This window comes from Convolutriloba macropyga, chromosome 10 (genome assembly GCF_964194025.1).
Source record: "Convolutriloba macropyga chromosome 10, txConMacr16.3, whole genome shotgun sequence".
In the NCBI taxonomy this organism is placed as follows: domain Eukaryota; kingdom Metazoa; phylum Xenacoelomorpha; order Acoela; family Convolutidae; genus Convolutriloba; species Convolutriloba macropyga.
In genome coordinates, this window is record NC_134477.1 from 23,184,656 (window position 1) to 23,209,851 (window position 25,196).

Here is a 25,196-nt window from a genome sequence, read left to right on the forward strand (position 1 = left end):
TGTTCATCAATGGCGATGGTAATTGGGTAAATATATTAAATGATGCTGTTGTAACATATAACAATAACATTCACTCAACAATTGATATGACACCAGTTGACGCTTCTTATAATCCTGATAAAGTTAAATACACTTTTAGTTTTAAGAATATTAAACCTAAACTTAAAGTTGGTGATTATGTTAGAAATGCAGATAAACGTAATATCTTCTCTAAGGGATACACTTCTAATTGGAATAGAGAATTGTTTAAAGTTAATGAAGTTCTAAAAACACAACCACCAACATATAAAATAGAAGATATTAAGGGTGAGATAATAGAAGGTAAATATTACGAACGGGAATTATTAAAATCCGAGTTTGACTTTGAATCTAATAATAAAGTTTTAGAACCATTAAATATATTTCTTAATATAAATAATGACAAGAAATAAATTTAACCAAGCGAAACATCTATCGGGGAACCCACTTCTCAGATCAACATCAACAAACAACTTAACACTAAGTAAGGCTCGTGGGTTATTCCTAGAAGATAATGATAATATTGATATGAAGGATACCTATAAAATTACAAATGTTCATCCTCCAATAGATGAAAAAGATGCTGTTAATAAAGAGTATTGTGACAATAACTTATTATCCTCTTCCAATAAAATAGAAATTTTACGTAGAAAAATAACTGAATTAAGAAAAGCTGATATTGATAAAGTCACAACTAAAACATTACAACTAAATGAAACACAAGTTAATGATGAACTAACTAATGAGTTTATTGAATCAACAAATGAAGTCACAAATACTGTTAAGTTTTGTAATAAAGTTGCTGCTGATACTATCTCTAAATACAATCAATTAAAACAAGAATTTGATAATAATAAGTTTAATCAGAATATCACTAACATACAACTAGATGAAATGTTTACTACTGGGCTAAAAGAATTTAAAGAAGTTAATAAAAAGACTAATTCTTTTATAGATGAAGCCCTTTTAAAGAATAAAAGGACAATAGTACAAAATATAATTTCTATACTTTTACGAAGTACGTTATTGATAATAAAAAACAAGAAAGTCTAGAGAGGCATTATGGTTTTAAACAAGAAGATATAACGAACGAAATAGAAAGTTTTTTACTAATTAAAATAACCGAAACTATGACTAGCCCAACAGCTCCGAGTGAGAGATTACTATATCAAAACTTGTCAACTGTTAATGAACAATACATAAATGAAAAGATTCAAGCTAATAATAAATTTAATAATAATATTAACATTATAAAAGATATTAAAAATTATTATGAAACTGAAACTAATAACTATAATAAGAAGTTAAGTAGATAAAAGAATTATAATAACGTAGCTGAGATAACAGAAATAGTACTATCATCTATAGCAACAACTGCAACAAAAACATCAGTTGCATTAACAGGTATAAGATTACCTTATTCTATACCAACAGCTTTTGCTACAGCAACTGTTTCTGGTTCATTATCAAAAACAATTAATACTAAAATGAGAAATAAAAATATAAAGGATTCGCAAATGTATATTTTAAGTAAACAGTTTAGTGATAAGTTTAATAGACTATATACTAAATCAATGAAAGATAATAAAATAGATAATGACGAGTATAATGAATTAGTCAAGGTATATGAGGAAAATAAGAACAAGAAAATAAGCTGAGTGTTTTTTAAACTAAAGTTAGGTGTTTAGTAATAACGTTTTTAGTAATAATAATATTTATCGATAATCATAATCATAATTATAATCATAAATATAATATATTCATAAACATAATATAAATATAATCATAATCATATTCATACTCATAAATATAATATAATCATAATCATAAACATAAATATAAACATAATATAATCATAATCAAATAAATATCTCTTCTTAGTACCTAAGTATAACACTTCCTTTTTGTACTACCTTTATACCTTCACCAGTAGTTGCAAAATTAATTAAATCAGGTGTGGCTGATAAAGCAGCTCTAGGATTTCTAGATGCAGCTGCACTTCCTATTTTACTTGCTATTTCTAATGCTCTTACTGGATTATTAGCAACTTTCTTTCAAAAGTTAACCGTAGCTTTACCAACACTTTTAAGGAAATCTTTCAATCCCTCAGCTTCTATTGTTGCATCAGATACTGTCATTGATTTATTCCTTCCACATTTAACACAATTACCATTTAACATTTTAGTACCTTTTCAAGTGATAGCTCCACTTATATTATTAGTAGCACTATAATGTCTACCACCAACACAATATGAATTAGTTTTGAACTTATTTAAAAGACTCATTTCTATATATAAAAAATAATGGAAGTTAAAAAATATAACCCCTTTGTCGTTATTAAGCCTAAGCCTAAGGTTAGGCCCAAGGCAAAGATTAAGCTTAAAGCTAAGGGTCTATCTCTAGAGAATAACAAGAAACTAGATATTATTTATGCTAGGGGTTTTGTTAAGACTAGTAGGAAATAATTACAATGACTATAGTTATAATTATAACTATGACTTTAATTATAACTAAGACTATGTCTATGATATAATAGACCTTCGGTCATCTGCGAAGCAGTTTCACTGATTAGTCTCTACGAGACTATATAAACCATCTTATTACCATCACTATTCACACTAATAACCTTTCTAGTTAATACTAATGCAGGACATATAACATCTGCAACTGCAGCACTAAATTTAAAATTAAGTTGTATTGGTTGTGGACCTATATGATCACTTTGATATCTAGTATCAAATACATATATTCTATAACTATTTTTGAATGTTCTATGATTTATATATGGTTTTATATGTGGTAACCCATTATAATCTTTATTAAAGATAACAATCTCTTTAAAAGCCTCATTATAATTATTGGTACCATAATTAATATTCATTTCATCCTCAGGATAAAACTCGCTACCAATCTTACAATAACATTCAGTAACATTCATTATATCAAATGTACTTGAATCATTAGTTTGTTCATTAACATTATTATTTTCAAAACCAACTATTATATGTTGTGGTCTTCGCATCCCACTTTCCATACCTAGATCGAACAAGAAGTTAGTAGCATTGGGTACATTCTTATAAAATGTCTTTCTTTCATAATAGCTAAAGTCTACATTATTCTTTTTACTTAAACCCTTTTGCACAATAATTCTATTATCATTACTAGGATCAATACTGGGCACACATCATGATATATCTCTAATTTCTATATTATCATCATTAGCAACTGCACCAGGATTAGCATTAACTCTAAATAGAGCTCTATCATTATTATTTCTTTTTAATATTAGTTTAAATCCTAAACTATATATAATCTTTTCTAAATCATTTACAAAACCAAATAGATCACTCATCTTAATCATCATATACATATGACCTCGTTGTGCAGCAATATGGTCACATTTAAGTTGACTATCTCTATTACCCTGATTTCTAACAAAACCACTCATATTCATCATCAGTACTAGTTAATAACTTATACATCAATAGATTAGGATGGCAATGATCTATATATTCAATAGTCCTACCACCACTAGTTTCAAGTTTAACTGAACTAAACAATGCCATCATACCATAATTAACTAATCTAATATTAGTATCATTAGCAAATACACCACCAGCATCATCTGATACAACAAACTCTATCTCTAGATAGGAATCACGCAAATTTAAGTGATTCTCTTCTCTATTGAGAAAGATATTAATGTTAGTATTGATTGTATTCATTGTTGCCAGATTATTTGGTTTATATTTTATAATCTTAGTTTTGTGTATATCATTATTATAACCATAAGTTGTATCCAAATTAAAATCCATTTTTATAAGATAAAAAATGTATAACTAAAAATGTATAACTAACTATAGTTATAACCATAAATATAATCTAATATTTGAATATAAAAAATGACAGACAATTTAATCTTAAGAGAACTGCAAAATATAAATGAAGCTTTAACTAAAACTAAAGAAGAGCATACACTTAACTTTAGAATGATAAAGCCAACAGAAAAGTTTAACTTGAGTGAACCTATACTTAACTCATCAAAATTAGGTTTAATTAGATTATCTGTTTATAATTCGGTGTTTAATGTGAATAGAAGGAACAATCAATTCATATATGATATCAAGGGTGAAACATGGTCAGATACCCGTATTTTAGCTATTATACCAGTAGCATATGAATTATTCGAAATAGCAGAATTAATAAAAGAAGAAACTAATGGTAATGTTATAATAGAATCTGATAAGAATACAATGAAAAGTTTAATGGAAGTGAAACAAGGTGCAATTAACATTGACATAGAAAATTCAATAGCCCCGTTACTAGGATTTAGAAAAATAGTTTATAAAAAAGGTAACTATACATCTCAGAAAATTGTCGATATCATGGGTTTTAGTACTATTAACATTCATTGTAATGTGATATCTGGTGTTAAAGATAATGGGAATAACACAGAAATACTATATACTTTTACTCTAACAGAACCACCAGGCTATCTAATAAATACTATACCAACTAATATCTTATATCAAAATGTAACTAAAGAATAGAATTTCATATTTAAGATGAGCATGGAAGACCTATAGACTTTAATGGCGATGTATTAAATTTTACTTTACATATGGTGTAACAGCTAGGCAAAGCCTTGTTTTATTATAATCATAACATATTTGAAATAGTATTTTTTCCTTAAAAAAATGTTTAGTATTAAATGTGATTAATGTAAAAATAAGTCCTGGGCTCAAAGTTGTAATTGATGTCAGGGTAAAACATATCAATGTTTTGTATGTAATAGAGTTTTAACATATAGGGATAAAAATTATCATTTACTAGAAAATTTTTATAATCCTGATCAATATCTAACATGTAGAAAGTGTAACTTATATAAACATATCTCTCCGTTTATATTTAAACAATTCTATTGTAGGTTATGTACTAAAGAAAGTTTCAGACCAAGTGAAACATGGAAACCAAGTGAAGCATGGAAGCCAAGTGAAGCATGGAAACCAAGTGAAGCATGGAAACCAAGTGAGGCATCAAATTGTATAATAATAATTAATTTACAAAAGTCTCTGATCCCAATTAATTCTTAGTTTACCATTAATATTTTTATTTTTAGTTATATCAATGGCAATATAATTATAAGGCTCTTTCCGTAACTTATTACATATATTAGCAAAATCATTATAACTAAGTTCAATATTATTAAAGAAATCTTGATATATCGATGCTAGGACTTTACCTCTCTGTTCAAATAAATAAATAGATTACAGTTCTCTCTAACACTCTGCCTATCCAGAGAGAACAGGTTTTGATTAAGATGTATCATATTGCAATTATTATGTCTGCCTCTACAAAAGTATTCATTAATAACTGGTTCTTTGGCTCTAACATCATCGAATATCATTAGTTGCTTTAAATCTTTGGGTAGTTTATCAGATGGTAAATCTTTTATATCCTTAAAAAATTCTATAATTGCTTTTGGGTTTATTCTTTCTAATCCTTTGTATTGATCACCAGTAGGACCAATGATGTATAGCTTATCAAAATATATAAGCTTCAGTACTTATATCATCATTATTTAGCCATGATTGTAGATCATCATTTGTGTTTATAGAGATACTGTTAGTAGGACTATTGTTGTTAGGTTTAACCTTTTGATGTTTTTCACCAAATAGATATATAAAGTTATCATTATCATTATCACTATTAGCAAAGCTACTTCGTAGATCATTATCAATATCAGTGTCATTATCACTATCATTAGCATTATCATTATCATTATCATTATCAATGACATTATCATTAACATTAACATTATCTTTATCATTAACATTATCTTTATCATTAACATTATCATTATCAATAACATTATCATTAACATTATATTTATCATCTGCGAAGCAGGTTCCCTGATTAACATTACAACCTACACAAATACACTCATTAAAAATTTCAGGATATTTAACTTGATTAACTAGAATATTTAAAGCACTTTTAATTCTAAATCCTCTATCAATAAGATAGATCATATATAAACAATAAGCCCCACAATAAGATTCATCATATTGTTGTATTCTTTCATTAGAGCCTAGATCAACATTCTTCTAGGAATAATGGTGGAGTTTCTACACCAAAACTATCAAAGTAATACACAGGACCACCTTCTCTTCTTATAACTAAAACCCAACGTGTACCATCAGTTGGGTGTAGATTGACAACAATGTTGAAGTTAGGATTGTCAAAGCCACTTTGTGGATCATTTGTGTTATTTGGAGTTTGATCTCTCATTACAATTTCAATTGGTGTTAGACTTATATCTTTGCCTATATCTTTTATTCTAATATCACTCATAGCATTATTATCAATATTAAATTTATTATTGAATTCCTCAAAAGTTAGGATGACCATTTTTATATAATAAATTTAATATATAAAAATGGATAAAGGCGGTATAGTTTTTTTCTTATTACTATAATTGGAATTAGTTATATAATATATGATTCAATACCAAGTAAATATACAAAACTAGAAAAAAACTTTGGTGGATTTATGAATAGGAGTCTAGTTAGATTTGAATATGAAAAGTCACCATTACATACTATTGTTTATGGTGGAACTGGTACAGGCAAAACATATTTTATTAGACAATATTTAAATTTATACTCAGTCCAAAAAAAGACGAAGACCAAAAGCAAAACCAAAACCAAGAACAAAACCAAGACCAAGCTAAAAATATAGTTATAGTGTGTAAAGATGACAGAAACTGGATAGATCCTGAGTCTAATAAGTTTTATACTGGGTTTAATAAATGTGATATAAATATGATCACAAAAAATAATATGCATAAATTTCAAAATTGTGTAATAGTACTTGATGATATGGGCGATAGGTTAAATAAGGATATAGGCTATTATTTTACTGAAGGTAGACATTATAATATTCAAATGATTGTAATGTGTCATAATGGCAAGAATGAGTTGTGATAATATTTATTTAACAACTTATAATGGACCTGATCTATTTAAAAACTTTAATGAGATATATAAATGTGAACATGACTTCAATAAAATAATTAATGAGTTAAATAGTAACCATTATAATCGTACAGATGGAATGTCAGATGAACTTCATTATGGTATAATTAAATATAATAAGAAGGAAAATACTTTTATTATTATTAATAGTAATAGAACAATGATATATGATTCAAGAGTTGGTTTCCTTGATTAAAAAGCTCTTAGTTTAAAAGATGATTTAGAAAGAGAAGATATAAATAAACTTACAGCATATATGAAAGCACTCATGATAAATGCAACAGATAGAAATGTTATTAATCATGATAATTTTCAGTTTTATTTTAATAAACTTCTTACTTTAAATAATATTAAAATGCAGAATGATGTTCTAACTAAAGAGATGATTATGGGAAAGGGTATAAAAAGTTTATCAACTATTGGTGGAATTATAAGCTCAGGTTTAATTATATTTAGTTATATTTATCATGATATAATATCAAGAAATGCTGGGAGTGTAGCAATGGGAGCAAGCACAATGTTGAGTAGAGTAAATACATTAGTTAACCTTGGATATGGAGAAGAGTTGGATAATGATTCACGAAGTGGCTTTGCCAATCTGCGAAGTGGTTATACTGATAGTGAAACATGGGCGAAGCCCAATCTACAAAATACAATACAAGAAGAATATATAAATCAGTGTAACTGTGACTTCGTCAATGAAGAGATGGGAATTTTGAATAGAAAGGGAGGAAAGTTTTTAACCAGACTACATGGAAAAAATGAAGAATTTAGAGAAGATATTATAAATTTTGTTAGAGATAAAAAAGAAACAGACCTTGAATTGATTTTAGATAAGAGATGTAAAACTGATACACTCAATACTTTAGGAAATAAATATTTAGCAGAGTGTATCACATCTAAAGATAATACAAAAGATTTAATTGAAATCATGGCTAAATATTACCCTGTGAAATGATTAGGTAAATATTAAAGTTTACCCTATTAGAAATGCTTTTACAATGTTTTAGAGTGTAACTATAAATATGGAAACATTGCTGTTTTAAAATATCATTATGAATCATGTCAAAGATAAAACTGATAAATGTATGTGTGGTAATATAAGATTAAGTGGTATTTGTGCTAATGATTTTTCTCAATGGGGTTGTTTTTTAAAAAATGAATCTAGTTCTAGTTCTAGTTCTAACCCTAGTTCTAGCTCTAGCTCTGGTTCTGGTTCGGGTTTATGGCCATTTTGCTCTTCAAAATTTCGCTTACGTTTCAGATTGTTCTGGATTTCAAGACATTCTGAAGACCCAGATTATTGAAAGTCAGCGCCATGAGCTGATAGTTTCTGCAGTTTAGTTTTGGAAGTATTTGTGCCATACATCAGAATTAGCTTGACCATGACATATAGACAGCAACTGCTACAAAATTGTGTTGAAGGACTTGCCCTTAAAATCTATAGAAACCATTTGAAAAACGTATAACTTCCAAAAAATCAACCGCTTAGTTCATTCCCTCGTATTAACTAAGTGATCATGATATTAGCGTTAAAAGTCAGGTGAAAGAATGAAGTCTAAACCATGTATGATCAACAACCAAACACGCGAGTAAGCTACAACCCATTTCGAACGAATTCAAATGAGCATGGGACGACGAAACAAGAAATGGCAGGAAAAGTCCTAACAACTCAAAGAATAGAACATACCCGGCATTCGTGCGTTCCTCAGATGAATCCAAAAACGATTCTGGAAATGAATAAAAACTTCAAGAACACATTTGGATCTATCTTTTAACCCTCTCTTCTTTTAAATTTGCTAATCGTGGCGGAGCTGTGCTCTGTGTGGCTTGGCCGCAGGACCTTTAAAAAACTTGGATCTTCACGGTTTTGTAAAATGTGAGAAAACCATAGGCAAATACTTTGGTTGGGGATCCAAATATGCCACGTGGTTCAATTCAAACATCATTTAAGCATTCTCGGAAAAATCTCAAAATTATCTGAAAAAAATGAAGTTGTAGCTACATGAGAGCAGAAAAAAGGACGACAGATTCATCAACGAAAAGGACGCTTCAATAAAAGCGGATGTCGAAAAATTACCAAACACCTTGACCACACAGAGCACTTAAGTCCCTGAACTGGTTTTCCACCAGTGAAAAACATAACCGGCAGATTGCCGGAAAATAGCCGCCGTTGATTCCAATAAGCATGATTGGGATTAAATATTAGATATTGAAAAAAGACTTTTGTACAGAAACATTTTTAAAGTCCCATTTATTTTGATGGCATTTCGTAGTTGAACACACTTCTGTTTCTTAGAGAGAGGCTACAGGGGCTACTATTAAAACCAAAAAGCATTAAAGATGGTAACTAAGACTTATAGGAACGACGTTCAAATAGCGGGCATCTAAAATTGGGCTTTATGGGTTTATCCAATTTCTATTTCTGACTTCCATTTTTGTACTAACTCTGTTCATTTTGAATTGCTTTGCTGAGTAACTGATGTTCAAAATCACTTTGAGCAGAATGAGAGAAGAGAGAAACTAGCCTAGAGAAGTCAAAGATTTCACGCAAAATGTTGAAAAGGCGGCAAAATGAGGTAAAGCAAAACATTCTTTTCTTCGAAGTAAAGAAAACATAGCAGGACAAGTCCTGAAACACAATCCAAGTAATTGAATGAAAGACAGACCTAATGAACCTGACCAGTAGATCAATTGAACAATCCCAGCCATCAAGACAAAATCTCAAAAGCCGAGAAACAAAGAATCAAACACATTTCAAAATACTCATTAACTCACGCAAAAAGCTTGAAAGGGATGAATTTGCCACTAAAAGTAGATAAACTGGATAATTTAATGCCCCTGGAAACTATGTAGTAACATACTAGCAAACCCTATAGGAGGTTCCCTGGCCACTGAATGAAAATTTCACAAATTTAAAGAAAAAAATTGCAACTTTATCAAAAAATTGGTAAAAGATATATATATGGCCATCAAATATTTTCAGTAAACTGTTAGCAAACCCTAGATGAGGCTTCTTGCCCCCTGGGGCTGGAAAACTTGAACAATGACAATAAATGTCAGAAAATTTGAAAAAAAAAAACAAGTTTGATTTAAAAAAATTCGCAAAAATCATGAAGTTAAAATGTTTAAAACGACTTCATTACCACTAGAAACTATGCAATAACCTATAATTAAACCCCAGAGGAGAATTTTTTTGACATCAAAGTCTGAAACAACTCAAAAAATGACAAAAATTTTCAAACAATTTGAAAAAATTAGTATAAATTACCGTGTTTATGTTTGGAGTAGCAATAGATAAAGCGCTTAAAGTGGCCGTAAAAAGCAATTACGTCTTGCAAATGACCTTTATCAACTTTAATAAACCTCAATTTCAGACTGGTCTAACAAAAAATCCAAAAAATGACGAAAAAGTTCTAAAAAATTCATTATTTTAGGCTCAAAACTCCCAAATATGATCTATTAACCTTGAATTACGCCCTTCCCAGTAGCTTCGCCACTCTGAGTACTTGAGGGACTACTAAACGCGGGCCTCTAATGAAACTTGATGCCCGCTGCGCTTTACCTGTTTATCCCGTTTTGAAAGCTCAAAGTCATGAAAACAGGTGTGAAAACATCTTACAAAAATAAAAAAAAGACAGCACCAATACAATCCAATTCTTGGATTGTAAAAATAGGAGCACTATAATAGCCTGCTGAGAAGATGAGTGCGGCTATTAAACAAATTACCTAATAAAGAATTGAATTAACAATTAACTTGGCTACCATGACTGTTTATAAAACAGCAGATCACCAGTTTATTAAATCAATTTTCAACAGTTCATTTCGGTTTTCCGGATATGAAATAAATGTTTCTATTCTCCCCACTTAGATCAGGCAAGAATAAAAACTCATAATTAATTAAATTTAATATATCAATCGTGTTTTCATTTGGAACAGTAAAACCCACACAATCGGGTTTTCAACTGGGATACTGAAACTCACTCAATCGAAGGTCATGAGACATTAAGGAGGCTTTTGCTTGCAGCTGGCTCACAGTTCTGCGCTTCTTGCTATCAACATTATAGCGTTTCCTCGCATTAGTGTGACTGAAACCGATTGCGCAAGTCCGCTGAAAGCAACTGACAAACCAGCTGAGTAAATTACCTTACCAAATTACCTTACCAAATACCGTTAATAACCCTTGAGAAGTGCAGAAATGTTTAAAGCTCGCCCAATGAGAGGGCAACTTAAATTTATAAAAGAAAATGAAGTATTGGAGCTAGCAGAGGAAGGCCGAATAAGTCAACGGAAAATGATGCTAAAACCAATGATCAAATAATGGACTTAAATCAAACCACGATTCATATTAATCATCCACGTGATTACTAGCAGGCCTGAGAGAAGTTCAGAGAAACCGTTTGAAAAAGATGGTGAACCAAATAGTCATTTGGTAATGTATTAAACAAAAAATTAAACGCTATATATATGGCCAAAAATGGGAAACTTAGCCATTAGTTGACACTAAACGTTAACCAATCAAAGACAGAGAGCAAAAAATAGAGAGAAATTACAAGAAACAATTACCGAAATATATTCAGAAAAAGAAGAGAAAACAAAGACGAGAGAAAAAAAACATTAAAAAAGAAAGCAAAAAAAATACAAAAAGAAATCGAAAATGAAGATAAAAAAGCACACAGAGAAAAAAGAAGGGAGAGGTTTAGCAGAGACCCGAAGGAAAAAATCAGAGAAACCCAAGAAAAGATAAGAAGGAAATAAGACAAAGATTGACTTAAAAACAACAACAAAGATGGGGAAACAGATGCAAGACCGAAAAAACGTTTCGCGGTCGAAATAAAGAAAGAGAGATACTGAAAGAAGAATAAAAAAGATTGAGGAAAAATGAAAAATGCGAGAAAAATCAGGACACACAGAATTGCAAGAGTATAGAAGAATAAACTGAGAAAAAGCAAAAAAGTGAAAAACAAAGAGAAGGTAGAGCAAACGAACGAGAAACAAAGCTCTCAAACAACGGCCAGCGGTTGGCTTCGGTAGTAGCCAGCTTGGAAATAGGTATGCTGGCATTAGGAGGGTGACCAGTGTGTTTGTGTGTGTGTGTGTGGGGGGGAGGGGGTTCAAGCAATGGGAGGCAGGGTTGCGAAAGATAGATAAGAGGGGGTTCAAATGTACAGTTAGAGGAGGGTGGACAACGGGAGTGTTGAGAGGGGGGGGGTCTGATAGCAGGGGGGGGGGGGGGGGGTCACTGAGAACCATCCCTCACACCACAAAAATGTCTCCTCAAAAAATTTTGATGACTCGCATTCCTAGAGTGTAGAAAGGATGAGGGCTCTAAGAGAACTTAATGCCCTCCGATCGCTGTTTGTTAATCCCATTTTTGAGGACAAGAAAACTTTGTAGCAAAAAACTTGCATCAACTTTTGCGAAAAAACCTTGTAGTAAACAGAGCCTACAGGAATGTAGTACACACAACCGACAGGACTTAATTCAGCATCTAAACTCAGATCTATTAGGCTTAATGCCAGCTAGCAATCGCTCGAATGAACTTTGATAACTTTGATGCTCTATAGAACTTTGATGCTCTATGGCTTAATGACAGAGCTTTATCGGTTTATCCCGTTTCTTTTGATTATATGCTCTATTGACTTTTACCGCATTTACTACATTGCGTAATTCAAAGCGTGAAATTATTTAAAATCCATTTAGTTGAAGAAACGTGAGTGAGTGAGGTAGGTCAGAAGTCAAAATCTTGACTTAAAACTAAAACCGTGACCAAAAGGTAAAGCCAATTAAATAAGGAGAGTGCCTAGATAATAGCCGTTGAGAGGCCGACGGCTGCTATTAAAAAATACGCAACAGAATGTCGTAAAACAGGTGCGATTGATTCCCATGAGAAAATGAATTAAAATAGATACTTGTTCTTTTACACAGTTTTTGAAAAACGAACTAAAATAGATTCCTGTTTCCTTGCAAAAAACATCACGAATACGTAATTTTTTTAATTTAGTCATTGGGTTCACAATAATAGCCGTCTCGCAAAAAGACGCTGCTATTAAAAACTCACCATAGGACTAAATTTAAAAATTGTACCTACCATTTTAACCAACAAAAGTGTTTGTTTGTTTCTTTCTATTTGTTTTATCTGCCAACCATAAGTCAAATCGCCCAGACGAAAATCGGCATAAAATGATTGCAACAAACTTTGTTTGAGACTAATTGATAAATTCACGCAATTTACGAATGCCTCCGATATGTTTAAAAATGGCGACGTCTACACCTTAGCATTGTTTAATTTGAAAAACCCTTTTTCGGATAACTAACATAGTTTGGATCCTGCCTTGCAGTTTCCACAGGAATGGCAAGGTCAGGTTTCCCAATATGTAAGTAGAACAACTCTCCAGGGAGTGCGCAGAAAGAGACCTTCGGTTTCTGGTACAGTGGAATCAGGGTGTGCATCTGGTCCCTCTTCGCTTCCTCCTCTGCCTCCTCTATGTCAATCGTTGGGTCGAACAGACGCAGCATCGACAGCGCAAGCTGCAAAAACAACTATATCTAATCAACAATTGAGAACTTATTCATCTTGTTTTTTGGATTGGAGCTGTGCATCTGGTTTCTCCCCTGATCCCACAGTATTTTTTTCTTTCCATAAAAATGTCGCCGCAAAACTAGCAGGTGTTTTTGATAATGTTTCTCACTGGTTAAAGTTTATAACATAGTCAGCAAATTGCCGGAAAATAGCCGCCTTTGACCCGCTTGACGCACATTGGGATTGACAGTTAGACTCTAAAATTACTTAATTCAGCTTCTAAACAACGCTGTTAAGCATAAAACTAATGCCAGCTAGCAATCTCTTCAATGAACGCCAGTGACCAGGCTTTATACGTTTATCTCGTTTCTTTTGATTTTGCTCTTTTGCCTTTGACCGTACTCACTACATTACGTACTCCAATGAGTGAAAGAACTTAAAATCCATCCAGTTGAAACATTGAATGAAGTAAGTCAGACGTCACACGAGAAAAACCTGACTTAGGTAAAAACGGAAAACGCGATCAAAAAGTAAACCAATTTTTTTTAAAAGGAGAGCGCCTAAATAATAGCATTTGAGAGGCTGATCGCGTCTATTAAGAAGCTAATGAGAGGTGGTACTTGTTATTGCAATAAACAATCTTAAACAAAACCGACCAATGTCGGTCGAAATGCTCTCAAATGACCGGCGAGCGGTTGGTTTCGGTAGTAGCTAGCTGGGGGATAGGTATGCGAGCATTGGGGGGGGGGGGGGTGACCGGTGTGTGTTTGTGTGTGTGTGTGTGTGGGCGAGACAAGCAATGGGGGCAGGGTTGCGAAAGATAGATAAGAGGGGGTTCAAATGTACAGTTAGAGGAGGGTGGACAACGGAAGTGTTGAGAGGGGGGGGTCTGATAGCAGGGGGGGGTCACTGAGAACCATCCCTCACACCACAAAAATGTCTCCTCAAAAAATTTTGATGACTCGCATTCCTAGAGTGTAGAAAGGATGAGGGCTCTAAGAGAACTTAATGCCCTCCGATCGCTGTTTGTTAATCCCATTTTTGAGGACAAGAAAACTTTGTAGCAAAAAACTTGCATCAACTTTTGCGAAAAAACCTTGTAGTAAACAGAGCCTACAGGAATGTAGTACACACAACCGACAGGACTTAATTCAGCATCTAAACTCAGATCTATTAGGCTTAATGCCAGCTAGCAATCGCTCGAATGAACTTTGATAACTTTGATGCTCTATAGAACTTTGATGCTCTATGGCTTAATGACAGAGCTTTATCGGTTTATCCCGTTTCTTTTGATTATATGCTCTATTGACTTTTACCGCATTTACTACATTGCGTAATTCAAAGCGTGAAATTATTTAAAATCCATTTAGTTGAAGAAACGTGAGTGAGTGAGGTAGGTCAGAAGTCAAAATCTTGACTTAAAACTAAAACCGTGACCAAAAGGTAAAGCCAATTAAATAAGGAGAGTGCCTAGATAATAGCCGTTGAGAGGCCGACGGCTGCTATTAAAAAATACGCAACAGAATGTCGTAAAACAGGTGCGATTGATTCCCATGAGAAAATGAATTAAAATAGATACTTGTTCTTTTACACAGTTTTTGAAAAACGAACTAAAATAGATTCCTGTTTCCTTGCAAAAAACATCACGAATACGTAATTTTTTTAATTTAGTCATTGGGTTCACAATAATAGCCGTCTCGCAAAAAGACGGTGCTATTAAAAACTCACCATAGGACTAAATTTAAAAATTGTACCTACCATTTTAACCAACAAAAGTGTTTGTTTGTTTCTTTCTATTTGTTTTATCTGCCAACCATAAGTCAAATCGCCCAGACGAAAATCGGCATAAAATGATTGCAACAAACTTTGTTTGAGACTAATTGACACGCAATTTACGAATGCCTCCGATATGTTTAAAAATGGCGACGTCTACACCTTAGCATTGTTTAATTTGAAAAACCCTTTTTCGGATAACTAACATAGTTTGGATCCTGCCTTGCAGTTTCCACAGGAATGGCAAGGTCAGGTTTCCCAATATGTAAGTAGAACAACTCTCCAGGGAGTGCGCAGAAAGAGACCTTCGGTTTCTGGTACAGTGGAATCAGGGTGTGCATCTGGTCCCTCTTCGCTTCCTCCTCTGCCTCCTCTATGTCAATCGTTGGGTCGAACAGACGCAGCATCGACAGCGCAAGCTGCAAAAACAACTATATCTAATCAACAATTGAGAACTTATTCATCTTGTTTTTTGGATTGGAGCTGTGCATCTGGTTTCTCCCCTGATCCCACAGTATTTTTTTCTTTCCATAAAAATGTCGCCGCAAAACTAGCAGGTGTTTTTGATAATGTTTCTCACTGGTTAAAGTTTATAACATAGTCAGCAAATTGCCGGAAAATAGCCGCCTTTGACCCGCTTGACGCACATTGGGATTGACAGTTAGACTCTAAAATTACTTAATTCAGCTTCTAAACAACGCTGTTAAGCATAAAACTAATGCCAGCTAGCAATCTCTTCAATGAACGCCAGTGACCAGGCTTTATACGTTTATCTCGTTTCTTTTGATTTTGCTCTTTTGCCTTTGACCGTACTCACTACATTACGTACTCCAATGAGTGAAAGAACTTAAAATCCATCCAGTTGAAACATTGAATGAAGTAAGTCAGACGTCACACGAGAAAAACCTGACTTAGGTAAAACGGAAAACGCGATCAAAAAGTAAACCAATTTTTTTTAAAAGGAGAGCGCCTAAATAATAGCATTTGAGAGGCTGATCGCGTCTATTAAGAAGCTAATGAGAGGTGGTACCTGTTATTGCAATAAACAATCTTAAACAAAACCGACCAATGTCGGTCGAAATGCTCTCAAATGACCGGCGAGCGGTTGGTTTCGGTAGTAGCTAGCTGGGGGATAGGTATGCGAGCATTAGGGGGGGGGGGTGACCGGTGTGTGTTTGTGTGTGTGTGTGTGTGTGGGCGAGACAAGCAATGGGGGCAGGGTTGCGAAGGCTAGATAAGAGGGGGTTCGAATGGAGAGTTGGAGGAGGGTGGACAATGGTAGTGTTGGGGGTGGGAGTGACTTGACTGAGGCGGTCAAACAGTTGAGATTAATATCCGCCCTTCACACCATGAAATTGTCTCCTCAAAACAGTTTTGATGACTCGCATTCTTAGAGTAAAGTAAGATTGAGAGCTCTAAGAGAACTTAATGCCCTCCGAGGGCTGCCTCTTAGTTCCGTTTTTGAGATCGAAAAGTGAATTTAAACTGAAGTTTTAAAGTGCAAAAGTCATTTTATTGAGTGAGGTAAGTCACGTATGATCAAAATCTAATCACGCAAATAACCTAAAAACTTTCGCTAAAGCGATTGACAAATGACGTCACGCGCGCAAATGCCTTTAGTGAGAGGAAGAAGTCATTCCGAAAGTTTTACTTTTTCAGCTCTGCTGTGTGAACAAATGTAAAACGAAAAAAGAGCGTCAGACGACGAAACAAAAAAACATAGCAGGACAAGTCCTGACCTACAATTCAAAGAATTTTCATTGACTAAACAGAAAACTAGACCTAGAACGGACTATGAATGGATTGGAAAAACCATTTAGAAAAAAATCCGATCCAAAAAATCGAAAAAAGAGTAAAAATCAAAGTGAAATTGCCGCATGTGAACAAAAAACCACTACCGATAAAGCGAATTTTTGTTCAAACACCGTATTCTCACTCTTCTTTAAAATTAGAGCGAAAAAATTTCACGCCGCAAAACCACTCGCTTTTTCGCTCCATTTCCTGTTTCGGCGTGACCAAAATCACTACTCCAATTTGACTTCAAAAATCATGAAAATGTGTGAACAGATCTTAAAAAAAAGACAGCGCCCCAATACAATTCAAATTCTTTGAATTGTAAAAAACCAAGAGCACCGCAATATAGCTACGCTCAGCTTACAGCTTCGCAGCTATAATAATGGGTACAATCTTAGTTTGAGAGCAATTAAAAACTTGGTATCTGTCCCGTTTGTGCCCACCCTTCCCCAGCTTAGTGGGCGCATATTATTCGCACCCCCCAGACGCACGTGCCATATTTTTACATAATGATTTACTACGTAATGACACGTGCTCTGTAACTGGGGGGCGCATCACGTACTTGGGGGGGGGGGCACAGACGCAAAAGACCCAAAAATTGTTATGCAAAGGGAGTCTAAGATATTTGTGGACTCCCATGTTCTGTTTACCTCAGTTCCGACTTCCTGTGAGTTGAAATTGGCGTGGCTCCACTCGTCCGCATGGTATCTTCTGGAGAACTTAGTGAGAGGACCGGCTGCTCTGATGCATACATCATTAGTGTGGAAATCTCCATCTATCACCACACGGCTATCGAACACCAGGCAGCTGTCATTAACCGCTACAAAAGACAACGACGCATAAATGAGCAAACGCCATGCCAGGCTAAGATATGCACTGCAAAATAGCAGTCATAGCTTTACTCTCTGCCATTAAAAATGATCTTTTTGCTTCCTTTAAGTTCAATAATCAGCCAGTCTCACCTAAATGTTACCAACAGGGACAAAAATGAAGCAAGTCGATTCTGGTAGCTCATATTTTGGGAATATGAAAAATTTGTAGGCTATGAAAGATGTGTTTGCGGTTGGAAATACCCTTGAATGCGTCATAATCGACTCTCTTCTCATCGAAATTGATGATTGCATCGCAAGAGTATGTCTCCCAATCTTCGTCCACTTTGAGGGAGACTTCAGTGACATACACACTCTCTGTATTCCCACTTGTCTCTGGGTGGAGTGGCTTCAGTTGCCACGAGTACAGCTCACATCCATTCAACACCCTGATGCGCTCTCCAACTCTCACCTCATTGTCCATCATCTCATCAATCTAAACATACAAACATACAATCATTTTACACTTAGTACGTTCCCTATAGATTATTGTATTAATTACACGTTTACGCTGCACATTACAAGATGATTGTTAGCTGCTCCAGGGACTTAAGAGCTGACATCAGGGCATTTACATTTACTTCTGGGAATAACGAAAGGGCTTGGGTTTATGCTAACTGAGCAAGAAAACCAGAGGCAAAACAACCATCGAACAACAGTGGCACATTGCAATTGTACGTGCGTTCTTGGCCGACAATTGCACGTGCGTTCCTCAGATGAATCCAAAAACGATGCTGGAAATGAATAAAAACTTCAAGAACACATTTGGATCTATCTTTTAAACCTCCCTTCTTTTAAATTTGCCAATCGTGGCGGAGCTGTGCTCTGTGTGGCTTGGCCGCAGGACCTTTAAAAAACTTGGATCTTCACTGTTTTGTAAAATGTGAGAAAACCATAGGCAAATACTTTGGTTGGGGATCCAAATACGCCACGTGGTTCAATTCAAACATCATTTAAGCAGTCTCGGAAAAATCCCAAAATTATCTGAAAAAAAAATGAAGTTGTAGCTACATGAGAGCAGAAAAAAGGACGACAGATTCATCAACGAAAAGGACGCTTCAATAAAAGCGGATGTCGAAAAATTACCAAACGCCTTGACCACACAGAGCACTTAAGTCCATGAACTGGTTTTCCACCAGTGAAAAACATAACCGGCAGATTGCCGGAAAATAGCCGCCGTTGATTCCAATAAGCATGAATGGGATTGAAAGAAGATATCGGAAAAAATTTTTTGTACAAAAACATTTTTTAAGTCCGATTTATTTTGATGGCATTTCGTAGTTGAATATACTTCTGTTTCTTAGAGAGAGGCTACAGGGGCTACTATCAATACCAATAAGCATAAGAGATGGTAACTAAGACTTATAGGAACGACGTTCAAATAGCGGGCATATAAAATTGGGCTTTATCCCGTTTCCATTTCTGACTTCAATTTTTTATTCTGACTCTTTGAATTGCTTTGCTGAGCCACTGATGTTGAAATTCACTTTTAGCAGAATGAGAGAAGAGAGAAACTAGCCTAGAGAAGTCAAAAAGATTTCACGCAAAATGCTGAAAAAGCGGCAAAATGGTAAAGCGAAAAAAAGTTCGACGAAGAAAAAAAACATAGCAGGACAAGTCCTGACGTACAATTCAAAGAATTTTCATTGACTAAACAGAAAAACTAGACCTAGAATGGACGAGTGAATTGAGAAAACCATTTTAAAAAAACTCAGAAAAAAAAAAAAATGCCGCATGTGAACAAAAAAATCACTAGCGAGAAATGAAAATTTAATTCAAACAAAAAACTAGGCCTAGCATGAGCTGTGAATTGATTGAGAAAACCATTTAGAAAAAAAATCCGATCCAAAAAATCGAAAAACCAGAGTGAAATTGCCGCATGTGAACAAAAAACCACTAGGGAGAAAGCGAAATTTTGTTCTAACACCGTTTTCCCACTCTACTTTAAATTTAGAGCAGAAAAATTTCACGCCGCAAAACCAGTCGCTTTTTCGCTCCACTTCCTGTTTCGGCGTGACCAAAATCACTACTCCAATTTGACTTCAAAAATCATGAAAATGTGTGAACAGATCTTAAAGAAAAGCATAGCCGGAAGAATTCCGGAAACGACTCGAAGTGGAAATCCACTCTTAAATGCCCTCCAACTACTCATCACACGAAACGTGCCTCCACTAATTTAGGATTATCTTGAAACAAAACCGTAATACAAAAAAGTAAAAAAAAACATCAAATCTATTAAAATATGATAAAAAATCTGATCAAATTTTGTCATAACTTGAGATCCCGAATTAACTATCTCTGCCAAAATTACTTCGTCAACACATTTATTACCTACTAAAATCACCCATGAGAATTTTTAAATACACTTGAAGCCAAATCGTGAAAAAAATGAGCTCTTACAAACAACTTTGACTAAAAAAACTGGAAGTTTATAAATTTTTTAGCATTACAAAAGCACCTAAATTCAAAGGAAAATTCTTTTCATCCAATAGGGTATCCAAATGCCCGCACAACAATAGGCAGGCCATAACAGGCTAAGACACTGGTCTAGAGTCTAGAAAAAAACGAAACTGCAAAAAAATTCAGAAAATGAGTTCCAATTTTCGGAATTTTTTGTCATATTTTTCAACAAAAAGAAGCTTTATATCAACAAAACTGTAGCCACTTGTAAACTAAAAAATGCTCAAGTAATAGTGGTCTTTTCAGTGCCCATTTGAGGCAGTAAAACAAAACAAAAGTCAAAAAATCGCAAAAATAGCCCAAAAAATCATCAAAATAGATGAAAAACCACCGAATTAGCATAAAATTCAAATGAATTTCCAGAAAACTTCAAACCACTACCAAAATCAGCCTAAAAATTAAAGAAAATCATAACAAAACCTCTTGACCAAAAAACTAAAAAAAAAACTGCTTCAAAATGCCGCACGTGAACAAAAAATTTCACTCGCTTACAGAATTTTTTTTTTCTAACCTCAATTTCTCGCTTTCTAGAAAACAGCGATATGAACAGAAAACGACTCTCTTTTCGCTCCACTCTTCATTTTGTTCAGCACCAAAATCACTCCAAATTTTTTCACGCGTTTCATTTCCCGCTTCAAAATTCACTCCAATAAAATTGATTAAAAAAAGACTTCTCCAATACTCCTCTTCGAGTCGTAAAAAAGACAGCACCCCAATAGAATTCAAATTCTTTGAATTGTAAAAAAAAATAGGAGCGCTATAATAGCCGGCTGAGCAGATGAGGGCGGCTATTAACAAGATATAGGTAGTCTAAACTATTAGCGAATTAAAGAATTATCAGCTGAGTAATCAAAAGGAAAAATGGTTTCAGTGTCAAAATGCATCCTAAGATCTAACAAACGAGGAGGTGGAAAGCACAAGTAAAACCAAGAACACAGGTTATTAGAACCCTTAAATTGTTCGATTGCGGGCGATTTCGCAAATTTGCGGAAAGAAGCTGTATGCATGAAGCAGTGTAAATAACAAAGAGATGAAGTGATATTTAAGATATTACAAAAAGAGCAACGAATTTGTGTTCCCAGGGACAAAATAGAAAATCAGCAGATGTCTTATCATTCGGCGGTCTGGTAACTGTCAACAAAACTATTCTTAACGCGCTGCAACATTCTTATCCAAAGGAACCGTCACCTACAACATTTAGCCAAGAACGCTTTCCAATTCAATAGAAGCAGTTTATGAGCAAATGCAAACTCTCAAAATATTCACGACAGCACGCCGTTCAAAAATGTTCCATAATCATATTTTGCACTCAAAGGAATATACCGTTCCGGAACAATCGGAAACTGCACTTAAAGCCAAAAGCAAAGTTTGTAAATAAAGGTAGGACGGGAATTTCCCCCAAATCGTTTCAAAAAATTTGTGTAACGTTTCATTAAATGCTGTACCAACAAAATGAAAAGCGTAAAGCGCGCAATTGAAGTTAGTGATGTACTGAGGTGACTAATCGTTTAATACTCAGAGAATAAAGCTAAAATTGGCGCCAAGCAATTGTTTGATACGTTTCAACTGGGAGTGTGAGTCAACAGAGCGGCGGTGGCAATTAATTATTCGGCAAAATTAATCAGAGAGAACGGGCCCTTGTCGCGGGCGAAAAGCCGAAGCGTCGGATCTTTTCAACAATCCCCCCCTTTGGTACCTAGTAGAGAATCGCCACCCCTTCTGTGCTATACTTTACCACGATATTACTTAGCCTATAGTTTAGATAGCCGAATATTAGTTTAAGCGCAATAGCGGACCGCTGTTCATGGCCATGCCTCTCATGCCCTGTGGGAGGTAATCCGGAAATCGCGGGTCGGTTATCCGAAGTGCGCCCACCGACCCGCCAGTCGAAAATTCTTTTCGCTTTGTATTGCGGTTCGGCTAGTTGCCATACCATGGCGTATTTTATTTATGTATGTGCATAGTATGTGCATGCGTGGAAAGTTATTAGTCGTCTCTGATTAGTTAATAAATGGCTCGCTTAAATTCTATTCAAGAATAGCCCCCCTTTTGCAAAGGGGGGGGGGGGGCAATTGTTGAAAAGATCCGAAGCATCTAATAAACGCATTAATATAGAGCAAACGAAAAGAAAAGTGAACCGCAAAACGTACCAGCACATTGTTTATGTAAACTTTGAGGGAGAGGCACCTCGACTAGCTGTCTTCGCAAAGGCTTTGATCAGACTCACCACCCGAAAAAACACCGGCTAGTGTTAAAGAAATGCCGAAAAGCGGAAAAAGTCACCTCGAGAAGTCGCAAAATGCTCTAGAACAAAAGAAATGCTTCATTCAAACTTCGTTATCGAGCAATTAAACAATAGAATGCTCAATTAAATCTATAGAAGGCCACTTTAATTTTGTAATTGCTACAATTTTAAAGCGGCAAGATTTTTACCCGCATAATTTTGATAAGGCCCTTAACTCACGACACCAGCAGTTGATTTGAGCTTTTCAAGTGAAGTTAGAATTTTATGAGCAATCCCTCATCACTGATTTACTATCTATCAAGAGAGGCGTCTAGTAAATTCAAACGCACTTTATTTTCTGTCTGCGAATGGTAGGTAATATTGTGTGTATTCTAACGAGTGGATTGTTGAAACAGGTCGCTTCGTTATCCTCCATCGCCTTCCTTGCCAAAATGATTCTTTCTCCCTTGACTCCACAGTTGAGGAGAGTCCTAATGCACCCATACACATCCAGGGAGGAGTTGTTGGCATATACTATCACGTGGTCCCCTCCCCCTCCTCCTCTTCCAGCCAGTTGACTCTTAATGTAGTACACCATATGGTCTGCTTCGTACTCGTCATTCACAGTGAACACATTTACAGGCTTCGTAACTGAAAGGCAGGCTTCATTGCAAGGATGCATAAGTAGTATATAAAAGCTACGTAAAGAAAAGGGGGGTTATTGTTTGATACTTATACATGGGATAATAGGTGGTGGTGGTGGTTAAATGCGGATAGGAAAGATGGGATACAAAACCCGCCGATCTTATTTCCCTTTCATTTTGAATCCTTACTCTACGCTGTTCATTTCCTTTCATTTTCAATCTTTTCTATGAGACAGCCCTCATTTCCCTTTCACTTTTTGTCTAGTCGCAATTAATTCACACTCTCTTAGACTTTCAAAACCCACTCTAACCAATTTCACACTACATGAAAAACTTAACTCATTTCTGTTTTACTCGTTTACCAGTATAGCAGAATCACATTGGGATAAAAAGCATTTTCAATAGTGCGCGACGACAACGATTGCAACTGTTGATTTGAAAAGTATCCACGGTATATACTAGAATCCACGGTATTATAATTCAGACCCAGAGCACTTTAGGGTCACTTTTCAAAAGTTATGCTCACAGCCGTTAAAAACAGGCAAAGCAGTTGCGCTAGAAGCAAAGAAAATGCGAATCACTTACAATCCTTGCGGATGTCATCTTCGTCCTTGTTGCCATAAATACCAGCTGGAAAAGGTGTCTGGTACTGAGTGCCAGTAGCAAGCACCAAGTGGTCGTAAGACAACACCTCCATATTACCACCTAAACACAAAGCTGTTTTCTTTCTGTGAAAACTAGCCGTTAAGCTAGCCGTTCTGGTAAATAACTGTTTCCAGCAGGTATATACACACGTAAACAACTCGCATGTTTCCTTCGCATGTTTTATAATTAGTTGAAAACGATGCAAGAAAGTAGCGTTTACTCAGTTGCCTCAAAATAGATACTTCGTCATTGCTACACGCACAGGTACATTTCATAACGACACTAGTTCTGAACTCTATTTCAATCTGTGTACCAATAAACGAAAAACCTGAAAACAGTAAAAATTCTCTTATTTTACCCTATTATTCAATTTTTCCCTTTAAATAAATTTGCACTAATTCTACAGATGGCTTACTTTATATCCGACTACTACATTTTTCGTTTTTTGGGAATTTTCTGGGTGCTCAGGGAATATTGCTCACTAGAAAATAAACGTTCAATTCAGTTTTTGAAAGATTAGCTGAGTTTTTGTTTGGGTGAGTAAAATAAATTGGTAAATAATTCTGAAGATGACACATCTGCATTAGTTAACGGTCAAAATATGGGGGCTCGGCTGTAAATTTTGGGTGATCCATGAGTGACTGCTTGAGAATAGGAAAAAAAGGAAATTAAAAAATTTCAAATCGCATTGTGTTTCTAGGGTCATCATTTATGAGTTCAATAAGATACCAGATTAGGTAAATGAGCACCCATTTGGTGGAGACTGCATCAAATAAACATACCCGGCAGATTGCCGGAAAATAGCCGACGTTGATTCCAATAAGCATGATTGGGATTGAACGAATAGAAAATATTGAAAAAAAAAAGATTTTTGTACAAAAATATTTTTTAAGTCCGATTTATTTTGATGGCATTTCGTAGTTGAACATACTTCTGTTTCTTAGAGAGAGGCTACAGGGGCTACTATCAACACCAATAAGCATTAGAGGTGGTAACTAAGACTTATAGGAACGACGTTCAAATAGCGGGCATCTAAAATTGGGCTTTATGGGTTTATCCCGTTTCTATTTCTGACTTCAACTTTTTATACTGACTCTGTTCATTTCGAATTGCTTTGATGCGCAACTGATGTTCAAAATCACTTTTAGCAGAATGAGAGAAGAGAAAAACTCGCCTAGAGAAGTCAAAAAGATTTCACGCAAAATGTCG

The 25,196-nt window shown here is 34.7% G+C and overlaps 1 protein-coding gene across 1 annotated transcript in view; it reads right to left on the bottom strand.

Annotated features, from left to right (window-relative positions):
* LOC142348828 (cilia- and flagella-associated protein 61-like) overlaps positions 1–25,196 on the bottom strand; it is a 141,501-nt gene that overhangs the window by 37,865 nt on the left and 78,440 nt on the right. The window contains exons 21-26 of the mRNA XM_075400355.1: positions 23,928–24,047; positions 23,096–23,349; positions 18,219–18,450; positions 17,796–17,965; positions 15,558–15,770; positions 13,374–13,586 (exon numbers count right to left, since the gene is read on the bottom strand). Of these exons, the coding sequence (XP_075256470.1) occupies positions 13,374–13,586; positions 15,558–15,770; positions 17,796–17,965; positions 18,219–18,450; positions 23,096–23,349; positions 23,928–24,047 (1,202 nt within the window). The remainder of the gene's footprint in view (positions 1–13,373; positions 13,587–15,557; positions 15,771–17,795; positions 17,966–18,218; positions 18,451–23,095; positions 23,350–23,927; positions 24,048–25,196) is intronic.